This window comes from Copadichromis virginalis, linkage group LG7, assembly GCF_057382275.1.
Source record: "Copadichromis virginalis isolate Kocher_CV1m ecotype Utaka linkage group LG7, C_Virginalis_male_GT1.1, whole genome shotgun sequence".
In the NCBI taxonomy this organism is placed as follows: Eukaryota; Metazoa; Chordata; class Actinopteri; order Cichliformes; family Cichlidae; genus Copadichromis; species Copadichromis virginalis.
In genome coordinates, this window is record NC_140624.1 from 37,714,996 (window position 1) to 37,730,096 (window position 15,101).

The 15,101-nt window shown below is 38.3% G+C and overlaps 1 protein-coding gene across 1 annotated transcript; it reads right to left on the reverse strand.

Annotated features, from left to right (window-relative positions):
• Positions 1-8,892: 8,892 nt before the first annotated feature.
• Positions 8,893-11,852, reverse strand: LOC146705568 (sterile alpha motif domain-containing protein 3-like). The gene is made up of 5 exons (XM_085463291.1): positions 11,568-11,852; positions 11,240-11,398; positions 10,994-11,081; positions 9,972-10,178; positions 8,893-9,707 (listed from the first exon to the last, which is right to left on the reverse strand). Exons 1-5 carry the CDS (start codon positions 11,798-11,800, stop codon positions 9,480-9,482), a joined length of 915 nt encoding a protein of 304 aa, XP_085319417.1. The 5' UTR covers positions 11,801-11,852; the 3' UTR covers positions 8,893-9,479.
• Between the last annotated feature and the right edge of the window lie 3,249 nt (positions 11,853-15,101).

A 15,101-nucleotide genomic window follows, 5' to 3' on the forward strand; every position in this document is an offset into this window, starting at 1 on the left:
TTTTAACTTTGTGAGGAATTTCAATTGTTATATCCACAAACTTTATAAGTCAGGTAGACTGTTGGGGTTTACAGTGTATAATATTACATCTGTGAGATGATTATGAATTTTTTTTTCTCTTTTCTCTTTTTATTTGTGAAGAAGTTCATGTAGCCATTACTAGTTAACGTTAAAGGGATGGTTGGCTCAAAAGAGTTCTGACTTTTTGTCAGCCTGGCTACAGAGCTGAAGAGAAACCTGGGGTTGTTCTTATTTTCTTCAATCAGTGATGAATAGTAAGATGTTCTGGCTTTGAGAGGGCTTTCTTATAAAGCAGCAAACTATTTCTCCAGGCTAAATGATGATCCTCTAAATTTGTGACACGCTATTTCCTCTCCAGCTTACGAGTCATCTGCTTTAGGCTACGTGTTTGAGAATTATACCACAGAGTCAAGTACTTCTGATTGAGGCTCTACTTTTCACAGTAGCTACAGTATCCAGTGTCATACGTAGTGAGGAGGTAAACGTTTTAACAAGATAGTCAACCTCAAAATGTGCCGAGGATCATCTAATTGATCAACTACAATTAGCTGCACTGATCTGAGCATATCTCAGGCATGCACAGTGCCAAGCAGATCTCCTACAAATGTTTGATTTGTAATCTGGAAGTTTGTAGAATCACCCTGGTTCTGGCAAAGCTGCATCTTGTTGCAACTTATCTTTCTTCTGTGCAGTAACACAGGTTGAGTGAAGCAGGATCTCATTAGGCAAGTTATTAATATCTAGTATTACACAAGCATTACAGTTTATAACTGCATACTGCAGTTTTATAAAGCAGTTACATTTTCTTGAATCATCCCAAGTTTGGTAAAAGTTTAAATGATCACATTATACAAGCTTAAACTCACCTCCCTGCATATCATCTGGGTTCCTGCTGGGTCAAATTTTGCTCCAGTCTGAGAGCAAAAACTAAATAAAAATATAAAGATAAAATAGCTGATGGGCCTAACGGGGTTAAAAGAAAATAAGAGAAAATGAAATTTTGAAATCTAAATGCAAATTAGTAAACCACCACACAACTGTGCATTTATGGTGTTTGTGTTACTTTGCAAGCATATGTGCACTCCCATGCACTCGCTCTAATTCAGTAGGGAATATTCCATGATATGTGTTTTGCAAGCCTCCGAGGGCTGGCTGGAGAATTCAGATAAGGACAGTTAGGTGTAGTGGAGATGTGCAGTGTACTGGGCTGCTGTGTGAAGTGCATTGTGTGGTTCCAGGTTTGCCATTGGTGTTCTCCCCTACTTTACCTGTCACAGTGTTATCTGAAGGGACCCAGAGAGCTCCTTAGGGGCGGGTCTAAGTAACGCCAGACATGCAAGGAATAGAAACTACTCCTTCTCAGAGGCTACTTCTTAAAGATGGCTGACCCCTAAAATTACCATTGTTGCCAGTTTAAATCCACAGAAAGTTTATTTTTTTAGGAATTGGCAACACAAAATCTGCATTTCACTCAGCAGTAGATTAGTGGATTTATGATAAATATACATAACTGGATGATATTATTGGGAGTATTGGGACTCGTTCATAACAGTAAAATGAATCAAGACGATTCATCTCAGGTCCAGCTTGATGTTTATGCAGGTTGTAGCCACTAGCAACCATTTCTAGTGTTGATCTTAAGCCATCATTTTAGGTAACAATCAGTCAATGATGGACAGGTTTGTTCAAATATAAATCATAATTACATTTTGTTGTCCCTGACTTAGCCTGTCGTCCATTCATGTACTGATAGCAGGAGTGACTACACACAGTACTGCCCTTAGTATCAGGGATAAGGTTAGTTTCAGTATCTTTTCAAGAACACAGACATACAGAGAAGAGGTGTTAAGGCCTAAACCATCTTCCATGTTAGTGAGCTTATTGAACTTACACATAAGCGTAATGATAATTTGAAGGTTTTAATGTCTTGTAACTGACTTTTAGAGTAGTTGCTTTTAAGCACTTTTTTTAAACAGGGTTGAGGTCAGGGCTTAAGGAAATCCATTCTAGAAGCTTAATGAGTTATTTCTAAACAACTGCAGATTACAGTATCATCCATTTAAACTGTATATAAGTATATACGTTTTTGGATATGTCATCACTTGAGCTATTTGGCCACAATTATAAGAGGTGGAGGAGTAAAGGGTAGGCTCTCAAACCTAAGAACACTGTACCAGATATCAAGTATGATGAGCATCATGCTCTCGGGCTGTTATGATGCTAGTGGTACCAGCAATTGGACAAAATGGATGGAATAGTGAAGAAGGATTACCTCTGAATTCTTTAAATTCCCCACAATTCAACAATTAGACAGTTGAAACTTAAACACAATTATGAGGAGCAATGATCCCAAACACACATCAAAATTGGTTTTAGAATAGATAAAGTAGGCTAACATTAATTAACATGAAAATGAACTTTACCAATTCTGCCAGGAAGAGTGTTTAAATATCCAGCCAGATCATATACCTGGTACTCTTATGTTGAACATATTACTCCAACAATTTTTTTAGCATCATTCACTTCATGTGAACTTTAAGTAGATTATAGACAGTACTATTGCTTTAAATTATGCAGTCATTAGGCATCTTGATTCCACACTCCATATGTATGGTGGGATATGATATGAATAAATCATAACAGAAGATTTACTGTTGATCTTTTCCATTTAAATGAGGTTAACTAAGACGTTGCACTGAAAACTAATTACACTGATCAAAGTGCAGACATTTGCTTTATGCAGGCACTCTACTGAAAACTATCATAAGTCGTATTGTAAGTGAGTTGTGTTTCTCAGCCAAAGAATGGATAATCAAATACAGCTTGTTCAGTCCACTATTCATTGAGCATAAATCATAATACTTTTAGGTTGTATAACAAAAAGAATCATCCAGTTATTTCTATGACCATAAGAATCTGTATTAGCATACCTTTGGGGAAGAATTATGGGGTTTTTTTCAGCTTTTCAACACACTTAGAAGACCGTGCAGAATAATATCAGCTTTTTAGGAAATAACATGCACAGCAGCATAGGGAATAAAACAAATGTAAATGAATTTTCAGCTTCCTCTTGACAGCTAAATTAAATGTGTTCTACCAGTGTGTTTTACCTAATAAAAACATATCAGGTTGGAAAATTCAGAGCCGTTCCACTTATGGCTGATTAAGTGAATGAGTAACATGAGGTGTAATATATCTCTTGTTTAATATATTCCTTCCTCTTACATCCATTACAACCTGCATCCACTGCAGTGCACTGTGTGTGGTGCAGTGGCATAGGGGCTGCCTCTCTTCCACATGACACCCTTCCATTTTTCACAGCAAGAGGATACCTTCATTTAAGTGAATATGACGGAGATGACTGAGGGTCACTTGAGGAGAAGTGGAACCCTCTAGGTTAAAGTGCTATGATCAGTCACCGGATTATGGATCAAAGAGTCTAGCTGAACTCTTGACTGTGAATTAGGGATCACTTGCGCATGAGAAAACACAAGAAGAACATAAACATCTTAGCATAGCTTGGACTTTCTTTCTTCAATGCACATCACATATAAACCACACATATATTACATTGTAGAATCTAAAGGGAGAGACAGGTTTGGAAAGATTTTAGCATTAATATAGCTGACATCTTGCACAGCAGGTACTACACCGTTTTAGGCATTATGTAAATTAGTACTTTACACTTGTCTAGCACGCCTCTAAAGAATCTCTGATCCTATTGTTTACTCCTCTACTAGAGGATTTCACACTATTCTTCAGAAAGATTTATCCTCATTTGAGAGGAAGCAGATGGAGAGGGCTGTCAAGCATGTCAGCCAAAAATCTCCCATAAATTTTCAACTGGGTTTTTATCGGATGACTGCACAGAGAATAGCATGTGATTGATTTTTTTTTTTTTTTAATTCTTTTCAAACCATTCAGTTACATCACCCTGCTTTATATGTATATTGCTTTCTATTGAATGTTTTATATTTTTTTAAAATAATGAACATTATTTTTTGCCTTGTACTTTGATGAACTTGTCACCCCATCTACCTCTCTCCCTCTCTCTCAAACACTTTGATTTTCAGAGATGGCCAAATTCATGCTTAAGCTTATGTGTGTAACTGCATTGATGATATATTGATATTACCTTTGAATAGGAAAAAACAGAAGGCACTGGAAAACGCTAATGAGGTCATTGTCTTTGATTGTGCATAGAGTTGCACATTTAAGTATGCATATACAATCTCTAAAGGCTACCAGTATGCTGCAGAGACAGGGCAACATGAAAACTCTTTAGTTTAATTACGATTTGGAGTTTTTTCTCCTTGTAAATTTTCTGTCTCTTGAATGAAGGCACATTCCACACAGTGGTTTTTAAGTAATTGTTTCACATGATTTCTGAATGTCTTTCAAAGTGTTTATTTCTTTCACTAAGTCCTGGTACTGGACTAAGGCTACGTCCACACATACACGGGTATTTTTGAAAACGGAGATTTTCCGTTTTCGTTTTAAAAAATAATCCCGTCCACACGTAAAGGCAGAAATGAAGGAAAACGCTGCTAGGAACATGCCAAAGCAACAGGTGGCGATATATTCCTAACTGTGCAGAAATGTTGGCCAATCAGAAGTCTAGAAGCCTCGGTGGGGAAAAAGTAAACAAAGCTGGTGCATAGAAGCAGAACCGAGCCGTATGTGTGGAGGGACAGTAACTGTGTGTGTATGTAAGCATTTAAAGACTGCAGAGACTACAATTAACAGTAATAGTTTTGTAGAAATTAATTTCACAGAAACAATAACGTGTGTGACGTCAAAAGATGCGCACACCTTTGACGCTGCGTTTTCTCCGTTTTCTCGTCCACACGTAAATGCAAAAACTGAGTTTTCAAAAATATCCACCCTGGCCGGAGTTTTTAAAAATCTTCGTTTTCAGTGACCAAAAACACAGTTTACGTGTGGACGAAAGGTGCAAACGCATAGAAAAATCTGCGTTTTCAAAAATACCCGGGAACGTGTGGATGTAGCCGAAATGTAAAGCTTTTTAAGGCATAAATTGATCTTTTACTCCAACAAGGTAATTAACAAAGCTCTATTACCACAAAAAACACTAAATTTAGGCATGCTGTGCAGTGTAGAAGTGGCAGGTCTAGAAAGTTCTATGGGATACCAACAGTATTTAAAAGTAATACATATATATTAAAAACAAAAACAGGCAAACAATTAAATATATAATTGTTTATAAATACAAACAGCTGACACAGAACCTGAGAGCTTCGTCTAGCATTTTAGTTGATCAATCTGTTGTTCACTGAAGCTTCATCAGAAAGTGTCTCACTGTAAGTTATTCTTAAGAAAGAGAAACATGAAGGAAAAAAACAAAAGAAACAAGCTGATGTATGCAAATTTACTCGAGAGCTGGATTGAAAAGAGAGAGAGATGTTTTTGTGATATTTAATGGATCAGATAAAAAAAATTTTTTCTCCCCGATATCCGATCCAGTAATTTAGGTCAGGATTGGACCGATACCAATACTGTATATCGGATCGGTCCATCCCTAGTTGAAAGAGGAAGAACAAGAATGAATGTTGGATGCTTGCAACTGCTGCTAGTTACAGGACAAGAATAAAGTTACATTTCTTTGGATGTGTTAATAATGTAATTTATCAGCGGTTAACTTTGTTATCTAAATAAATGGATCTAACTCAAACAACAAGATTGATATTCATAATATTTTCTAACCGTGCATTAGTTCATTCAACAAGACTGACACTTGTAACATAAAGTACATAATAGTTGACATAACTAGACAATATTTTGTTGCTCTGAAGACTACTGAAGAAACTCCTGAAGAAATTGCAAGGACGCTTGAGAGGTTAAGCTGTATTGAAGAATGAAGTGGTTATACCAAAAACGGAATTTCAGCTCTCTAGAATTGTATAAGTTCTACCATATACGTTGTATTTCCATTTAATTTTGCACATATTTTAATAGATTGCTGCACCTATTTCCAATTTTTCTAGTAAAATATAAAGAAATGAGGAGAATCTTTATACTTTTAATGGCACAGTACTGCATGCTGGGATATTTCTTACATTCCTCTACTCAGTCCTTACAGAAAAAGAAAAGAAAATCTTTGAATATACAAACATTTCTTTGTGATGAAAGTTCAGTAAAATGTGTCCGAAAATTCCTTCTCACTTCAGAATACTGTACAAAGGTTGTGGGAAATGTTCCCTCTAAGCTGCGCGCAATTGCGCACTGCTGGAACGGTCTCTGCGCACAGAAAATCTGAATCTCTGAAAATGTGTGTTGCGCACAAAAAAAAAAATCTAACCTGAATTGAAATTAAAATAAATACATTAACAATTCTGTTTTGCAGTGTTAGTCAGTAAGTGACTGGCTGCCCCAGTATGGGATGAGAACGATGCCACCTTATCCCATAGTCCAGCCAATGATGCGATTCACATTCGTATATACGCACCTAATCAACGTCGACAGGCTATGACAGCGTCCTTATGTGCCGACACCAGTAGTGATGTGCGATACCAGTCATTTCCTTTCCGATCCGATACCAAGTAAAATTCAGGGTGGTATCGGCGATACCGATCCGATACCGATACTTTTTAACATTAAGTTGTTGTACATTGTATTTCAAATTTTAGCTTCAAATTGATTACAGAACATCAGACTACTTTTTTTTACTGTTTAATAATGCAGAATTATTATATACAAATAAAAAAACCTGAAGTTGTGTGCTATTTGAACACGTAATTTAACATGTCATTTAACGTTTATCTTGTCTGGACATGTCAACAAAAATATTCAACACAATTTAACGTTTATCTTGTCTGGACATGTCAACAAAAATATTCAACATAATTTAACATGTCATTTAACGATAACTTGTCTGGACATGTCAACAAAAATATTCAACATAATTTAACATGTCATTTAACGTTTATCTTGTCTGGACATGTCAATAAAGACATTCAACATAATTTAACATGTCATTTAACGTTTATCTTGTCTGGACATGTCAATAAAGACATTCAACATAATTTAACATGTCATTTAACGTTTATCTTGTCTGGACATGTCAACAAAAACATTTGACAGTAACACTTTCCCTTATTCACAGGTTTTTGTTTAGGAACAACAGCATGTTTACAGTTTTCCCTCTTTTTTTTTTTTTTTCTTTTTTTTTTTCTTTTTTTTTTTGCCTGTCCCGTTTGGCTCTTTTGCCATCAGAATTATTGTCTAAAGGCAAAGAAAGATGCCCAACGGATTTACTTTACCAAATTGACCATCCCAGCCTTGCCGTAATGGTCCATTTGATTCACCTTTTATGGTTTATTTTATTTTCACTTACTGAATACGGGACAGACTTGACTGGAGGAAAGAAGGGGAGAAAGAAAGAGGGAAAGAAAAACAGCTGAGAAAAGGGACGGGGGACAAGGGCAAAAAACAAAAACCAACAGAATGAGCAGAAAAAAAAATGCATATATCAATCACCTGGATCACCTGCTGAGAAAGAAAAAAGAAAACAAGCAGAAGAGAACAAGAGTAATAGAATAAACAACATCACAATGATATATGGGAATATGACAGTAAATACTAAATATTAAACATTATTGTGCAGCACATAAGATCAACAGAACACAGTGTGCTTTGAGGTAGGAGCCAAAAAGGGTGTAGTTTGTGGGTGTGATCACCCGTGTGTACACCTGTGAGCATGGACGCGCTTGTTTTTTTGTTTTTTTTTAAAAAGGTTCCTTCATGCAATGATCTGCTAGAGGGTGTGGGGGGGCCACTGCCCCGTCCTCCAGGGCATGAAGCAGGTATGGAGGAGATCAAAACTCCAGACATCCAGAGGCCCCCAGAACACAAGAGACCAAGGAAGACCAACAGAGGGGCAGCCGCGCCACTGTCCCAGAAAGAGCTGAGGAGAGTCCCAGATGAGGGCTCACTCAGCAGCCGCGGAGCAAAAGCCAGGGGGAGTTGCAGTGACGCGCCCGTGAGCTCCGCCGGCAGCCAGCCGTGCCTGAGTGACCGTTTGGAGTGACCTCCGAAGTGGCCCGAGCGAGCCCCAGGCTCCAGGCCCCGATAAGCGGCCGCCAAGGAGTGAGCCGGTGTGTACCTGGACGCCCATCCCCGGACACAAAGAACCACCAACGCACCGATGTCTGAGGGAGTCTGCCACTGGCAGGGGAAGTGGTGGTGGGGGGAGATAGGCCTCCAAACCTTGGAGGGCCTAAGATGTCCCCAGAGAGGTGGTGCCTGATACCCAACCTGACATATAGACACAGAAATACAGGCACACACAGATACAAACATCCATTCCCACCCTCATGCTCTCATATGCACTTACTCCACACTCAACCAACGTGGAGACAGACATAAAGAGACGCTGTACACACGATCACACTCCCCAAGCGTACTCTACAAACCGGGTCTAGGTACCCTTGCCCCTGGAGGGGGGAACTGCACCCAGACCCAGGTGGTGTTACCCTTTTCCCTGTGGTGGGGGGAGGCAGACCGCCCCGACTCCGCAGCAGCAGTTTTCCCTCTAAGTCTGCTCCGTTTATTGCTCACAACCTCTCCTGCTTTTGAAAAGATTCTCTCTGCAGGTACAGAAGAAGCAACGATTCCTAGGTATCTCACTGCAAGTCTGCTTAGGGATGGGAAGGTTTGTTCATGCTCTTGCCACCAAACCAATGGATCCTTATCTCGGGGAATCAGTTTTTCCTCTGAGTACCGGCGTATTTCAATGAGTACATCACTGGAAGCTGACCGGTGATGTTGGCTTGACACAATCTGCATGTCAAAATCTGTCCATATCCCTCCTTTTGTTGCAGCTGGACCTGCGGGTGGAGGACTCGGGGTAGACCCTGAAGTAAGGCCCTGAGGCAGAGCTAACAGTAGGCGTTGAGCTTACAGTTAGAGTGGGAGCAGACTGTCCTGTCTGATAGACTTCTTGCATTTCATTGTGGAGACATTTCTTTAATACTTCAACATTGTCTTTGTCACAAAAACCAAGGTGTTTAAACCTAACATCCAGAAATGTACTTGCAGCTAGACAGTGAATGCTCTCAATACCCCTGAATCTGCGCTGGCATTGCCGTGCCAGCTGTGTGGCAAGGGAGCTGCCCTGATGTTCACAGGCTGCTACAGCCCTGTGAATGAGTGACACAAGTGGAATAACTTTGGAGACTGAAACATGTTTTTCAGATGAAACTTCCTGTGTTACTTCTTCAAACGGCCGTAGTGCAACAACTGTTTCCTTGATCAGGGATAATTCTCCCGCATTTAAGCATAGTTGATTCTTCCCTAAAAGGCAGAGGGCTGTGGTCACGGCTTCATTTTGCTCACAGAGCCGCTCCAACATGTAAAAGACAGAGTTCCAGCGGGTATCTACTGACTGAATTAGCTTGTGCTCTGCCACTTTCAACTGTTGCTGAATATCCTTAAGCTTCTCAGTAGCCTTTGTGCTGTGGTGAAAAAAGGACACAATCGCACGGCATTTTTCCAGCACCTGCACCACTTCTGGGACAGCTTTTACACTGTCCTTTACAACTAAATTCAGTGTGTGTGCAAAACATGGAAAATGCCTCCATCCAGCTTTGTGCACTGCAGAGCCCTTCACGAAATCGCTGGCTTACATTACCCGTTGTTGGTTGGATCCACCCGAGTTCGTTGCACAGCTACAAGTAAAAAATTCATTTTCAGTACAAAATAACAGTGTATGAAAATGAAATAATCTAAAGTTGATATTAATTATGTATGGTGCTGCATAATTATTTTTTTTATAGAATTTAACAACAATACTGTAAGAAGTTACATGAACATACGAAAAAAGGAAAGAGGGACAGATGAAGAAAACAAGGTCAAGGGCAAATAAAATTTACTACTATAAACATGTTAAATGTGACAGCTATTTCCAAGTTCAATTCAGCTTTCTGACTTACACCAGTAGGCATCCCTAAGAAGGGGTACTTCTTCAACACATCCTCCACAGGCATACCATTTGCAATTTCTTTCTGCCGCCAAGCAAACGTTTGCTGCACACGGTTATGAACCACCATCGTATCTGGTTGCATCTTCTGATATTGGCACTGTAAGACCTTTAAGTGGGCGTCTATGGATAATAAATCCTCTCCTTGGACGCATGGTCCCTTGAAAGAAAGCAAGAGTGAGAAGAGAAAGTCAAAACAGATTAGAAACCCAACATAAGACTAAATATACAATTAGAGCTGACACGATCTGTGCATCACAAAGAACTCGTATCGGTTAAAGTTAACCGATACCATGAACCAATATTTAAAATATGGAAACTCTGAAATAATTTCACATAAAATCTTAATTGTTAACTTGAAATTTTAGTTTTGGAGTCATATTTAAAATGTTTTTTGTTTTTTTTTAAATCTAGTTCACCCTCTTTTAGCGCCTTCTAATTAATAATATTTTGTGAGGTAGAAGTATTAGCACTGGTACTTTGTATTAGCAAGTGCTCTAATCCAAGTATTGGTATTGTTTCGGTTTGAAAAAAAAGGGGTACAGTTGCATCCCTAATCCTTAGTTTTAGATGTAATAACAGAGGCAAGAACATTTTATAGCTCAAGATGTCCCTCACACCAACCTGACAAACATTTCTCTGACTTGTTCATTGACATTTATTAGGCTGCCCTCTCCTCGTAGAACCAAACTTCTCCTTACAACGCCTCACTGCCTCACTGTCGACTAGTGGTGCCCGCTCTGATTTGAATTTACGTCTCAAAGACATATGCCATGTGTGCTTGTTGAACAGAAACATAAGTTACTGTAAAAACAATCTACACAAAATACACCCAACAAAGAATCAGTAAACATACTTCATACAAACCTACTGAGAGGCTACAGATTGTCTTACTAACAAAACAAGATTGAAAAAAGCTTCACTTTTACTTTGTAATCTTGAAGGAACCTTATGCAAATTTTAAATTTAACTTACATAACCATTTCCCTCACGATCCTTGAGGAAAGGATACTTCATTACCAGCGTCTTCACAGCTTGCACATATTCAGAATTTGTGGGATACCTGTAATATCAGAAGAAACATAAGTGTTAGAGCAACTGCTGACAAACAAACTTTATCAAGTGTCAGTTATTGTTTCTTAGTAATGTAGCGTTTATTTTCAATATGACAGATTCAGCTTTTTCTAAAGCAACAAGCTAACATTACCCTGATTAACTTACATAGTATACTGTGCCACAGCTTCATATAGAACTCTGATTATTGTGTGTCTGTCCCTTGGATTTTTATGGCACGGTTCTTTGTTGTCCAGTTTTAGTTGGAGATTTTTGGGAAATCTTGGAATTTCAAAAGAGGCTGGTAGTCTCAAAGTATTTTCATTGCTGTGAAAACAGTTAAGCGTTTGTTTTTATTGCATGAATTGAAGTATAAAACACTACAGTAACAATACATATGGTAGAAACAATGATCATATTAACTAAATCCTAAAAGTGCATAACAGCCAACATGTATGTTTCAGACATACTAACTTCATTATAAATAAGAAAATACCTTATTGAAGTTGACGAAGTAGATGGTTGCCAGTCTTCTGGAGAGACAGTCTGTAGAGTCAGCGTCACTGAAGATTCCTTCATCCTTGACACAAATTGGTTGAATTTAACCTGCTTTTTGAAGGATCCTTGGAAAAGGTATGCAACCATAGTCTCAGTAAGACCGCAGTCAACTGTGTCACCATCAACCTCATTGTCTGCAAGATAAATGGTAGTACAAACTCTAAATTCCATGTAAGAATATTTATCACCACATTTTTACATGGGTAAAAACCGTATATCACACACATTAAAACCTTTTGTACAACTTCTTTCAATTCAAAGAAATATTCATTTAAAAAAAATCAGTAAATTAAATAAAATATAGCAAATCTTTAGAGTGAATCCTCTTGATATGCAAAGTTTTCATTTTTAAATTTAGATGTTTGTTTGGGACTACTGGACACAGGAGAGCAGAGTCTGAGCATGCTTTTGTGCCCTTTCAAGTTTGGAAGAAAAAAAAAGACTAGAATGCTGTAATTTGTTAATATTCACTACTAAGGTGACTCCTTTCTCCAGATTTCCGACAGTTTCTGCCGTCTGTTCTTTCAGACCGATTACTTATAGCGATAACACCCGCAGGACCGTATTACAAGCTCAGATTACATGCTGAAAAAGTTCCCACATTGCTTAAAACGCGACTATCAAACCCCAGCTGCGACACCCTTGTTATATTTTAAACAAGTGCGGTGTTAAGATATTTCCTTTAGACGTTATATTCAGCCGCCCATGTGTGTTGATGGCCTTGGAATGGATGTAAAAACGTGATTTTATTAAACCATTAATACACTAACGGTAAACTGCATTCAGCTACCAGGGAATCAAATTTCGCGCCGTTCCGCTGCGCAGGGGTTACCGAACCCATAGACTGTGGCCGAACCACATATATAAGTTCAAACTTATACAAATACTATGTGTACACATTTTTCAGAACTGTGACCTCAACTTTACACATGAAACGTTTGTAAAAACGTTTGTAAAAAGACATAATTTGAGCTAAGAGAGTGCCGAAACTAGCTAAATTGCTAATATACGTTAAGCTAGGCTAAACCAATAATTAGTAATTACGCTACATTTTTCTTTAAATAAAACTTACCTCTGAAATACTGAGCTTCAGCTTCGGTGACATCTAAGCCCCACTCTTGTATTTTTGTTAAGAGTTCCTCGGTTGAAAGTGAACAGAGCACACCAGGACTTGCAAGTTCGTAATCCATCTCCCTCCGTTGATAAAACAAAATGGCACCTGCTGCATTTACAGAAAATTCTAGAATCCACCAGCTATTCGTTGAGTTTCTTCTTCTACTTTTTGTTTGATGTTGTGAGGATGGGCTCAACTCGCACTCCGAGTTCAATAAGGGTGCTTTTTTGCAATTCATCCAAATAGTTATACTTTAAAAAAAACACTCTCTTAAAAAAAATTTTAAATGCATTTTTACTTTTTTTTCTTTCAAATAAATTCATTGTTCTTAAAGCAGCTTAAAAATAAGGGGGGGGGGGGGGGTGTTCAGGGAATACAAAAACAACAACAGCAATGAAAATAATAAAAAATAAAAACACTAAAATATATGCTTATATCAATACAGTTGCAAATAAATTACTGTCAAAAAGAATTTAAAAAAAAACCTCTAATCAAAAAGAGCTTAATCAACCTGTACTTTATCTTTTGAAAGAATGGGTACAAATAAGTACTTTTCACAATTAAGGAACATGTATGTACCTTTCAGACGCTAAAAAAGGTACAGATAGTTACCCCGAGGTCCAATATTTGTCCTTAGACTGTATTAATGTCATTTTTGTACCTTGGGGCACAGTAATGTACCCCTTCCGTACCCCTATTTCTGACTGTGTAGACACCAGTGTTTTAGCTTGCAAAGCGGCGTGGCTGATGTCGAGTGAAGCCACGTTAATGACAACGTGTACAACCACTGGAGATGTGAGCAGAACAGACGGAACAATTGACGGACAAAGTGTGGACTATACCACAATTTGAAATAGTAAATGGCCTGTATTTGTATAGCGCTTTACTAGTCCCTAAGGACCCCAAAGCGCTTTACACAACCAGTCATCCACCCATTCACGCACACATTCACACACTGGTGATGGCAAGCTACATTGTAGCCACAGCCACCCTGGGGCGCACTGACAGAGGCGAGGCTGCCGGACACTGGCGCCACCGGGCCCTCTGACCACCACCAGTAGGCAACGGGTGAAATGTCTTGCCCAAAGACACAACGACCGAGACTGTCCAAGCCTTCCGATTACAAGGCGAACTCCCAACTCCCCCAAAACTATACCAGTTTTTAAATTGTGTTGATAGGCCACATAAAACCATAGTTATGATAAAAAAAAAAAAATGCAATGTTTGTTGTTTATATTTAACTGTGGGAAGAAACGGTAAAAACGGCGTTTTATAAGGAAAATGCTCAAAAGCACTCTCTGCCTGTGAGCAAAAACACCCCTTCCCCTCTCCAGCCTTTCCTATTGGAAAAAAAAGTATTAGGAGTGATGGCAGTGTTTTGAGATGTGAGAGATTTGCGACTTTTAGCGCACATGTTGTGTAGTTACGGTAGTGTGTAGTGTAGTCAATAGTTTTGTTGTGTGTGTCAGAACTATGAGGCGACTGCTGAATGTTACAGGTGTTACAGGAGTGATACATCTCCTGTTGTCAGGCCTGCAGGTACCTACAGGCTTGTGATGTTCTCCTTTATCTCATAGTGGACAGAAATTATGTTTTGGAGTGGCACAAATAATTTGTGTGGCATCAAATTTGATGCAGAACAGCTGATTGTTCTGTAAATATTTTTGAAATGTTTATTTTAAAAAAACGCCTTGGCTGCAATTTTAGGTAAACAGCTGCAAAAAACTTTGTTGTTTTCATAACTCAGTTACTTTTTTTGAAGAAGTAACTATATAATTAATTGCACAACATTGGTCATTATATACTGTATTTTGCAGACAGAGAGTTACAGGACTCTCTCCCAGACCACAGACGCATACTCATAATACAAGTCAGGGCTTTATAAAAAAAAAAAAATGAAGAAAGAAAGTTAGAAAGTTGTGTTTTCAAAATTATTAAGTTATTTTTACTTCCAATAGTGTTAACATACTACACAGATCATGAACAAGATTTTTTTTAAATTTTCGTTGTAAGTGGACTAAAGCAGTTATTTCAAAGTAGTCTAACATAAATGTAAATGCTGTCATTTGATTATTTAAATAAACCATGTAACTTGGATGGATTCAATGCTGGCATGACCACAGTGCACACGTCTGCTGTTGCTCACAGTGGTCCAAGGTATCACTCAGGGAGTTTGTGTGTTCACTCAGACACATGAAAAATTAGAGGGAACATTGGTTGTAGGGACTCTATATGTTTATATTCTTTTCTATTACACAATACCACCATGTATACCAGCAATGACTCAAATGTGTTCTCAATAACAATGACACCAAATTTATACAAAATCATAGAGAACATGAAAAAAGAATAATGAGT

What these genes read in the sequence shown, in the direction of transcription:
- LOC146705568 (XM_085463291.1), bottom strand. Translation starts at nt 11,800, where the DNA reads ATGGAATTTAGAGTTTGTACTACCATTTATCTTGCAGACAATGAGGTT. An exon ending in GCTGTGGCACAGTATACTAT is followed by an intron (nt 11,082 to 11,239) that starts GTAAGTTAATCA and finishes CTGATATTACAG; the next exon opens with GTATCCCACAAATTCTGAAT. An exon ending in ATCGTGAGGGAAATGGTTAT is followed by an intron (nt 10,179 to 10,993) that starts GTAAGTTAAATT and finishes CTTTCTTTCAAG; the next exon opens with GGACCATGCGTCCAAGGAGA.